General features: G+C 29.0%; 1 protein-coding gene across 1 annotated transcript; it reads left to right on the forward strand.

Annotated features, from left to right (window-relative positions):
* The first annotated feature begins 567 nt into the window (after nucleotides 1-567).
* On the forward strand, nucleotides 568-2,368 carry LOC118043240 (protein CURLY FLAG LEAF 1). The gene is made up of 2 exons (XM_035051135.2): nucleotides 568-1,030; nucleotides 1,744-2,368. Exons 1-2 carry the CDS (start codon nucleotides 788-790, stop codon nucleotides 2,059-2,061), a joined length of 561 nt encoding a protein of 186 aa, XP_034907026.1. The 5' UTR covers nucleotides 568-787; the 3' UTR covers nucleotides 2,062-2,368.
* The last annotated feature ends 9,048 nt before the right edge of the window (nucleotides 2,369-11,416 follow it).

Here is an 11,416-nt window from a genome sequence, read left to right on the forward strand (position 1 = left end):
CATGGGCTAGCTAAAAACCCCAAGAAAATAAAATGCTTAAACCTACGACTATGAAGACATAATGGCGCAGGATTGTCCCTTGTGTTCATTTATTGTAAAATAAGGCAAGTTGGGTGGATGGCTGACCAGGGAATGTCCCGCTCATAAAAGATAAAATAAATAAAAAATGGTCACCAACTTTTATAGAACTACTCACAAACTGTCAAACAAACTTCCGGCATTCTCTTCGGCAATCGCGTTTTTACCGGATCGCTTCTCTCAGGAAAAGAAGAAAAAAAACCCTCTTTTTCAAGAATTTGAAGCTAACACGAACCCCTTTTTTTCTTTTTCTTAATAATCATGATCATGACCCGACATTAACTCACCATCAATTGATATGGATGGGCGTGTACCACGCTCCATTCTCTGCGTGTGTGATGTTGAATCCCGATAAGGTGATGTGAGACAAAATGCATCCCCAGTGGTTCCCTGGTACTGACAGCTCTGGTCCCACCCAGGGTTTGTGCAAGATTCCCACGCGCAGTTACAGCCAGAATATGTAGAATTGTAGTCCAACGTTTGTACACCTCTAATATAATCTCTCCCCTTCTCCCACAAGTTCTCTCCTCTTCGTATTATTACTACTACTATACAAATGTTCCCTTCAAAATCTCAACCCCTAATCCCTTTTATCTCCTGTTCTCTTTCCCTTTATATCTTATAGACCCCCTTCTCTCTCCCTATTCCTTGTTTAATCTTCTTTAAATACATATTCGCACCTTGATTCTTAGTTGTGGAAAGGTAAGGAATGACAGCTCCAAACATGGCAGCAATCACAGCATCTTTGGAGAGGTCTCTTCAAAACTGTTCTCTAAATCACCACCACCATCATCAAAGTAGTGGTATTTTGGGTGGTGGGAGAGAAGAGAGGTCATCGAGTTCAGATGAGTTAGATTCACAGAATCATTTACAACAAAATTCTGATACCTCCTTGGAGCTTAAGTCACATCTCTCTCTTCCTTACCATTGGGAACAGTGTTTAGATTTGAAGGTAAACAGACCCTTTAAGATTTGAAGTCACTTTCTATCGATTACAGTTACAATTAATGGAGATCTTGTATTTTGGTTTCCTTTTTGTTTTGTTATATGGCGTCTTTTAATTCTTCACTGTCTTTCATTTACTGATTTGTATTTAATGCTTTGTTTCTGCTCTCACCTCCTCCCACATATATAAGATTAAAAAATAGGGTTTCCTTTTCCTCGTTTTTTTCCCCCTAGAAAGAACCCTAAAAAGAGAACATACTTTCTCAATTAGTTTTGGTTTTGCCCCCTTTGAATCTATCCCAAGATTTGGTTTGCATTTCTAGAGTGGAATTAAAAGAGAAATCATGTCTAGGTAAAATTTGTTCCTTTAATAATGAATGTTCAATTTTGTTAACATAAAAAAGGAAAGTGTTTTCAGGGTTTGGTATGGGGTAGGTGCCTTTTTTATGAAGATGGTGGAGAATAAAAAAAAGGAAATACGGCATAGTATACTTTTCTGCTTTAACTAGTTCATGTCACTGGATGTATAGGCAGCAGAAAAACATTTTCTTTATGATGGCCTTTAATTCAATAGCTAAATTATGATGGTCATTGCTTGTTGTTTTTTCTTCTTTCATAAATTATATTCTGATCATGAATCGTATCTTTGTTTATGGCGTTACTCTTTCTTTTTTTTGCTTTTTCATAAATTACTTTTTTCTTTTCTGGGTGTAAATTCAGACAGGGGAGGTATACTACATAAACTGGAGGAATGGAATGAAAGCAAGAGAAGATCCAAGGATCACACAAGAATACAATGGAGATTTCTACTCAGAAGATGACAGTTCATATGATAGCGAGGAGTCATCATCAGAATCATCTCCTTCTTCCTCGAGAGAGCATTATCATAATAGGCTACAGAAAGAAGACCATGTCTTGGTTGTGGCTGGTTGCAAGAGCTGCTTCATGTATTTCATGGTCCCAAAACAGGTGGAAGTTTGCCCCAAGTGTAATGGCCAACTTCTTCACTTTGACAGATCTGAAAATGGGTCGCCTTGAATCAGATTTCTTGTTTGATTCTTTTTCTTTGCTTCTATGTTTTTTTTTCTTCCGTTCTGGAAACTCATTTGTGTGCTTTTGATGGAAATTCAATGCGGAAAGATCATGAAACGCGTGACAAATGAGTTGTTACTTGTTAGCTTACTACTAGTATTCTACCAGATCTTTCTTTCTTTGCTTGTTTTTTTTTTTATATATAGTTATTTTGTACCATTGCTTTATTATGGAAGCCATTGACATTGCCGAAGAGTCCTTAGGGCCAGTGGCAAGGTTAATATACTCGAAAGAACAGTTTTTTTTTTGTCAATGATTGCAACATGTAGCTCTCCTTCTTTATCTTCCCTTCTTTAATTTTAATACAAGAGTATTTCTTAAAATGTGTTAAAGAGTGTGCTAGGAAAGCACTGCGTGCTTTTAATATCTGTTCGACTTTGTTTGTTTAATTTTGTGTTTTCCTGCCACTGGTATGCTGAACTGCCAGCACCTTGGAATCATAATTTATTATTAGTAATGTCAAGTGAGAGAACATTTGTTAATGTCTTGAACATTCTGCGCTTGCAAGCTGCTTGTTTCAAGTTGATTTAGAGGAAAAAAAAAAAAACATTCCTTAAGTTTGTTTGTGTCCCGATTAACAGTCCTTGTAAAATCATTAGCACAAATAATGTAAGTCATATATATATAATATTAAAATAATAACAATTCACGGAAAAATGTTATAGTGAAAATTGTTATTTTAACACTTGGACATGTCATCTGTGCATAAAACCCGTTATTTGCTAATCATATTTTTTATACTATACGTAAGAATTATAAAATGGGATGAGTCTCTTATCTTATATCATATGATATGCTAGTATAAAAAATAAAAGACAAATAAGACGTTAATGAAGCTTTGAAGAGAGAGAAATAAAAAAAATTGAATAAAAAACTTTAGATCAAGTTTTAATTGTAAGTTTTAATTTAAGAGGCGTGTTGGGTTTTTTCTTTTTCTTTTTTGTGAGAAAAGCTAGAAAAATGATAATGAAATTATTTCCATGCTATATCAACTCTTATCAAAGACCTTTAAATTATTTAAAGGATTATAATAATATAATAATTGAATTATATGTGGTTTATTTTTCAGTTAAATACTTTGTTAATAAAATGATTAAATCATGCAATACAATTTTGTAATTTTTTTTTAAGATGAATATATGCGTTGAGATTATGGAATATACAAGAGTCATGTTTAATCGTGTTCTTTACATGAGAACCTGGGAGGACAGATTTCATGAGAAGGTTCGATGGGGGAATAGATAATTACTAATTTCGACCACTAGATAATTTTTTTTTATCATAACAAAAAAATATATAAACTATAAAAAATTATTTGATATTATTATTAAATTTATCTAATGATCGACCTTTAATTTTTCAATTTGAATCTTTGTCTAGCCTGAATTTAAAATGAAACCACATGGAAAGTTGGCTCAACATGACTCAATTAACTTAGACTGTCTAAAAACAACTTAGCCGACCAGTAAAAAAAGTGTAAGGATAAAATTAAAAAATAATAATAAAATTAACAAGAAAAAACTGTCTGACTTGCTTGTTGTTTAGTTCAAGTTTAAAATTAAATCATATGAGAGTTGTTCTGACATAATCTAGCCAACTTGACCAGTTCAGTGACAAACCAATAAAAAAAATATGAGAATTAAATTTAAAAAAAAAAGATGAAATTGATTGGAAAAAAATCTTTTCGAGTTAACTCATTGTCTCATCAAAGTTTAAAATTAAATTATATAAAAATTATTTTGATATCATCTAGTTAATTTGAGATCAATTACTTAAAAGAGTTTGAAGATGAGATTGAAAAAATAAAATAAAATTAAAAAATAGAGGCCTGAATTAATAATAATAAAAAGAGAGCTTTAGTGTCATATGTGAACAGTGAAGCTACATGATTTTTTCAAGCTTTTTAGTAGTATTAAGTAATTATATACACATATCCATGATTTGTTTTTTACTTTTTTACTTTTTCCTCTCACAATAATAAAAAAAATTCTTAGTTCATTTCAACCAACATCCATGGATTAAAAAACATATTTTGATTTAACAAGTGTAATATAAATTTTTTTTAAGCTAATCAGGAAATAAATTAGATTATTGATATTTTAGAATATAATTTTTAAAATTTGGATAAATAAGCATCATTCACTAATATTTTTATTTGTTATGTTCTTGATTAAATATAATAAAAATAATATGAATAAAAATAATTATATCGATTAGCATAATATTGTTTCTATAAAAATCATTGTATAGAATCCTAAAATGGATGAAAATTTGTTTATTTATAAATAATTAAATTATCAAAATTAGAATGCCCCTACACATTGTGAAAGTATTGTTAAATAATATAGCCGAAAGAGGTTCACAAAAGTTATGGAAAAACATGCGAATAAACAACTCCGTATTTAGAACAACTTTGACTTTGATGAGAAGTATAATGATTGTGAAAATCAGAAATGATGTACTTGTGTAATTCAAGAATGTAACACGGCATTTGAAAGTTATATTCTACATTCGATATTTTAAAAAATTAAAAAAAAAATTATTTATTTATAAAAAATCGGATAATCATAATTAGACTATCCTAGATATTGCAAAAGCATTGTTAAATAATATAGTCGAGAAAACTTCACAAAGTTATGGAAAGAATGAAAAATATACCAGTATATAACTTTGTATTTATGACCCCTCCGACTTTGACTGTAAGTAAAATGATTGTGAAATAAAACACAAATGATGTATTTTTCTAAATAGAGAATCTACTAGGCATTTAAAACTGATATTATATATTCAAATATATATACAAAATTAATTAAAAGGAACCATGATATCGTGTGGGTAATTGGATAGTAAATGGAAATTAATAGGAAGAAAAAAATATTCTATCCTTCTATTTTAAAAGTTGCCTCTAATATACTGATACTTTAAAATAGCCTATGTAATATCCTTTTTACATATTCATAAAATATTTTATACCTTCTCCATGAAGTCTCAAAAATTCAACTTTCAGGTTGGATAATTAGTTAGTCAATTGATCTTGATAATCTTATTTATTTTTTCTAGTTAAAATAGTTGATAGCTTATATTTTGTACTTAGTAGGCTAATATGATTTGTGACTAGTACCTGCAAAAAGTTTTTTTTTAGTGGAGATAAGGATTCTTTAACACTTAAATAAATATCTTTTTAGATAAAAGAATATAATAATATTTCTAGAGAGATATGCTCTAAAAATATATATGGAGTGAAGAATGAAAATTGTGAGTTTTTGTTCTGAATGTCTCATTGTATATTTATAACTCATGAGTTTTGTCATTCTATAAAGATGAGAGATAAAAATGTAATTTCACGTTTATAATATTTTAAGTTGTATTATGAGTTGTATTTCATTTATTTTATCCAGCGAAAAAATAAATACACGACGGGTCATGAAAGACTTTAATAGATCTAATGGTGTTGATAAAGTGCAGACTTGTTTAATTAAACTTGTTTATTGATAAATAAATTCTCTAAAATTTTATGTAAAAATCTATAGAATTATTGGTGTTTAGGCTCAATCATCTCTTAGGCTTGGCAAGCACCGAGCACAACACGTCTAGACCTGGCATATTGCCAAACCCATCCATGATTGGGTATGGCTAGCACCAGATCCAGCACGTCCGGGCGTGACACATTGTCAAGCCCACTCGTGATGGGGTTTAGCTTTGGCCAGAACCATCGAGCCTCTATTGGGTGTGTTTGGTGCTATCAATATGCTAGCCCAACACATTTGAAGATTCAGCAAAATTATACCAGTATGTTTTTTTTATCTAGTATATTTTGATAAAGATATATTGATAAAATCTTGATTCATCATTCCTTCCTATTAAAGTTAGCAAGTTATTTACAACTAGGTTTATAATATATTTTCTAACTTCAATATTTTTCGTAGATATGATTTTTCAATTTAATATTTTAGTGAAATTTTAAATTTTTTGTGTTCATGATTTTGTTTTTTCACATTATTTATTCCAAAGACTTGTCGTTGATTTTTTAAAATAAAAAAAAAATAGCTTGAAAAAATGAAAAAATCTATCATAAATAAATATAAAAAGTCAAAAAAACCTTTTCATATTTTTTTTCTCATCTTTTTAATTTTTAAAATAGTAAAAATTAGCTTTAATAATAAAATCCAAACAATAAAAAAAATCTAGTTAATTTTTATGATACAATAACCAATAGCAATCTTTATTGATGCTATTCCATATTTGACCCTAGTTTACAGGTTGTAATTTCAGGCCTTCAAATTAGAGGTCTGAAACATCTAAGGCGTCTCAAATTCGGAGGAGACATTCGCATGAGATAGAATTACGGAAGGGGACATCAGCGTTTGACTATTTTACTCCTACAATACAGATTTGAGATTACTTTTCAAAAGGTGAACATGTTATCCAGATTTTCTTCCTCCAGATCTAGATCGACGACCTGCCAACGCAATTCATAAGGGTGTTGGTAGCTTTTGGTCAGACAGTGCTTTATATATATATATATATATATATATATATATATATATATATATATATATATATATATATATATATGTTTATGAGCTGTTTTAGCTTATTGAAATTAAAAATAATTTTTAAAAATTAAAAAACATTATTTAAAAATAAAAGTTATTTTAAAAAACAATTTCTTACACCGTTATCGTTTTAAAAACCGTTATAGACAACCCTTCACCGTACAAAATGGGGTTTGATTTGAGACAATTAATTGAGAAAAATTCAAATTCAATTGTGCTGAACCACGTTAGTATCTGTCGTTTTTAAGATGTTTGTTAATTAGGTTTAGTCAAACTAGCAATGCAATAATTATAAGATATAGCCTATGATCACATTGTTGAGTGTAGGGGTGAGCAAATTTGATTTGGTTTGTTTTTTATATAAAAAAAAATAATTAAACTAATTTTTTTTTTTAAAAGCCAAAACCGGTTTGAACTGACCGGTTTCAGTTCGGTTCGGATTTTTTAGGGAAAAACCGGTTTTGCTCGGTTTTTTCCATTTTTTTTCTGGTTTGGCTCAGTTTTTTTTTCGGTTCGGTTTTTTTTTCGGTTTTAAGTTTATAAAACCGATATTAAACTGATCGGTTTTTTTCAAAATTTTAATCAGTTTTTTTTTATAATTCGGTTTTTTTCAGATTATTTTTTTTTAGTTTTTTGCTTATCCCCTGATTGAGTGTCCAAGAAGTCCCAAGTTTTCATGTTAGGAAAAAAAAAAAACTCCTAAGTTTTCTTTCCATTCTCTTACGGAAATTAATTAATGCCTAATTTTCCAGTGTTTTATTTCTCGGTAAATTTCTTTTCTAATTAATTATGATATTGCGGATTTAAGTTTGCAACCATCGGACGCCGATTTTTAATTTGAAAAGAAGGGGAGAATTGGAGAAGTCAGCACTTTGTAAGGATCTACGTTTGTAAACTAGAACGTTTTAAATGCGGATATACAATTATAACATTTTGCCGTCAAAGCTTTATTCAAGGCTTGGCTAGAAATGCGTGGACGATTGGATGGGCATTCTTAAAAGTCTCACTGAGTTTTTTATTTGGGAAATCACTTCGTTGTGTATTTTATTTTATACTTTTTTTTGTTATTTTAAAAATTATATAAAAACTAATTAAAATTTTATAAATTTATGACACTTTACAATAAAACAATAACAAGAAAAGTCAACAGTTGAAATAAAAAATCTTCAAAGAAAAACCCTATTTTTATTTTAATCAAGTTCACTTCCAACTGAATTAACAAGAAACCCACATCGATAATGAAGAAATTCAAACAGAAGATGATCACCAATTTAGCATTTTGGATCATCAAGTAAGTGCGTGTAAAGAGACTAAGAGATAATAGTTTTTAAAATCTTGAATAATGATTTAATTGGTCAAATTTTGAATTTTTAAAACTTTGAGGTGCATATAAATAAATCTAAATATCCACATTATTAATAATAAAAAAATTCTCAATCATTATTTTGATAATCGACGACAAATTGTTTCAAACGGGTTGCTATGGTCCAGGTTTGGAGTCTCATGGAGATGGAGTCATGGTTCGGGCATGAGAAACCATCCTTATGTACTGTTCCGCAGCTGCAGTTTCGTGCTTTAGAGAATTGGGTTTCTCTTATTGTTTGTTCGTGCAACTCTCATATACACAAGGCGTTTCCTTCCTGGTCAGGTCAATTCTATTTTCTATTTTGTTTTTTATGGTAACTGAAAGAAAATATTAATAAGATTTAATAGTACTATTAAAAAAATAACAAATTGACTAAAAAAAGATTATAATAATAAAAAAAAAAAAAAAAGAAACAATAAAAAAATATTAATCATGAGCATTGGATTACCTCATCACACAATCTGAACATCTAGTTAGATCAATACCTATATAATTAAAATTTTCAAATATAACTTGAAATCATTGGGCTATACAATGAAAATTAAATCATAAACTTTATCTCAATAAAATCAGCAACATCAAAAACTAATTTGTTTCGTGTAATCCAAATAGACCATAAGATATCACAACAAAATGTATAGATAATTTTGCACTGAAATTTTTCCAATTAACAAATGATTTTATTCCTGCAAAAAAAATAAAATAAAACGTTGAACAGTTCCGCATACACCCATCAATTCTATTCTTTATAATTCACCATTCCCTCTACTTGAGGTCCAGCAACCAGTAATCTATTTAGCAACTCGTAATCTATCTAGCAACTCCATCAAAACACAACGTATTCATACAGAAGTGGTGTGTGTGTGTGTGTGTGTGTGTGTGTGTGTGTGTGTGTGTGTGTGTGTGTGTGAGGGGAAACGAAGGGTGGCGTGGAGAGAGGAAGTAGCTTGTGTGTGCCACTTCAGTCTAGGTTTTTTCCCTGTGTGTCATTGCTACATTCGTTTTGCATACCATCTTCCCCCAGGTCTTCCACCAAACCAAGGCATTTAATTGTCCTTTCGATACATGACAATAAATGTAATCTAGAAACCAAAACAGCAATAAATTGTAGGAATTCTAAATTGTAGCAATAAATGAAATCTAGGAACAATCTTTATTGTTTCTTGTGACCTGACCATGGTTTTCAGACAAGGACTTGCTTATTTGAGGGCAGTACATGGCGTCTTGCTGAGGATTATCTATGCAGTGAATGCAGATGCTAAACTTGTTTGGAATTGGAAAAGCAAGTTTCGATTTAATATATATGGGGTTATTTTCATCATTTCAATTAATTTAAAATTTCTTTTTGTAATTTTAAAAACAATGAAGGTACGTAAAATGTAGAATAGAATAAAATATAAAGATGATAAGGTAATTTTTACTTTCTAAAATGCTATTTTTTTCTCTTCATTTTCTTTTGCAGGGATTTGTTTTTAACATTTTACTAATCATTAATAATTCGAGTTTCATTGTGAATGAGAAATTCATCATAATAATAAAAATGAAAAACAGATAGAGAGGTTTTTTGTTTATTTGATGAGCCAAAAATTACTCATAAAAATGAGAAAACGGGAGCAGAACATACTGTGTACAATTTTTTGTTTGTTTTCGATTGTTGATTTGAATAGTGGTAAATAACTAGAAAGATGTTATAAACTAAGCTGCAAATTAGGTTAAATTTCTTCTAATATAAAAAAATTATTCAAGTAATGTTAGGATTTTTAAAGAAGCAAAAAAATCCGAGACTCAGATCATTAACTTGGTTGAGTTTAATAGGTTCAATTAATTTAATAATATAATTTTAAAAGATAATAATTAAATATAAAAAAAATATCATATTCGAGAGAAGAAGAAAAAAAAATCCATTAAGGACTCATTGTCTCTTCTCTGTGTACACTACCCCACCATCAAAAAGAGCTCGCCAAGATGGTTACAACACTAATTCAAAAGGCTACATGATGGCATCAAAAGAAACTGTATGCATCATTGGACCAATGACCCTGAAAGCAAACCAAATAAAATATCATGAAGTGAATATCTCATATTTATATTTAATAAATTAATTTAATTTAATTCAAAAACAAAATTTGTTTAAAAAAGAATGGCAAATAAAAATGCTTGAGATAACTCAGGTCATTTTTCAAAATCAGTAAAAAATTCTATAAAAAGTAAATAATAAAAATAATAGAGCTCAATCTTCAATTAAATAAATGTTGAAAGCTAAAATTGAAAAAATACATTCTTAATAAAAGAAAAAAAATCAAGCAAATCTAAACAAATCTTCTAAATTTGAGTTAATTTCATAAACTCACAACATGTGAAATTCTAGATCTAAGCTCATTAAAGAAGCTCATTTCTTGGCAAATTTAATGTTAGCGAATGAAATGGAAAAAAAAATCAATTTAAAAAATTTATCAAATAAAAAAAATAGTGACAATCAAAAGAATAAAGATCAAATATGATAGAAAAAAATTCGAGGATGATCATAAAAAAAATTTAAATTTTAAAATAATATGAAATAAAATAATTTACAATTAAAAGAACAAAGAACAAATCTAATAGATAAAAAAAAAATTGAAGGATGATGAAATTGAAAAAAAAAAACAGACCAAATATAAAGAAAAAACAAACTAAAGAGATGCTTTGAAAACTTAGAGGGTTAGGTATGGAAATTAAATAGGAGAAAAAGAATAGAAGGAAAAGATAGATAAAAGACTGGACACGAAGCTAGTGGTCCTTGGACACACTCGCTGCCCGAGGATGGAGGGCTCACTAAGACAATTTGAAAGACATCTCAGAAGCCATTGTTTGGCCACCAAAAGACTCTCACGTGTCGCTTAAATGGCGTGGCCAGAACCTACATATGCTAATGTGTGCAACTATTTTTTTAAAATAATATTTATATTTATTAAATTATTAATTTTTTTCTTATATCAACTTATTTGTAACTAAAAACCTAGGTTGAAAATATGAAAACGCCACTAGACATCAGTTGAAGAAATTTTACTTTTAATGGTAATTAGATCATTTTATTGTACCTGAAAAAACTAAAAAAAATTTCAATTTTAAAAACTTTGATTTTAAGAGTAATGTAGTCATTTGTGCTTTAAAAATGCAAAAAAAATTTTTTATCTCTTATTAATATGATAATAAACAATGAAACATTATGAATAAATCATGAGAAAAACAAAGTGATCATCTCACTGTGAATTGTTAAACTTCTGCATTTTAGATTTTTATTAATTAGTTAATTTCCTGATTTTATAACAAAAATTTAAGAAGCTATCTTAAATTTTTTTTATTTGATACATGTTTTCCAAATCTCAATAATAAAAAATGA

This window comes from Populus alba, chromosome 1 (assembly GCF_005239225.2).
Source record: "Populus alba chromosome 1, ASM523922v2, whole genome shotgun sequence".
Lineage (NCBI taxonomy): Eukaryota > Viridiplantae > Streptophyta > Magnoliopsida > Malpighiales > Salicaceae > Populus > Populus alba.

What these genes read in the sequence shown, in the direction of transcription:
- LOC118043240 (XM_035051135.2), top strand. Translation starts at nt 788, where the DNA reads ATGACAGCTCCAAACATGGCAGCAATCACAGCATCTTTGGAGAGGTCT. An exon ending in AACAGTGTTTAGATTTGAAG is followed by an intron (nt 1,031 to 1,743) that starts GTAAACAGACCC and finishes GTGTAAATTCAG; the next exon opens with ACAGGGGAGGTATACTACAT.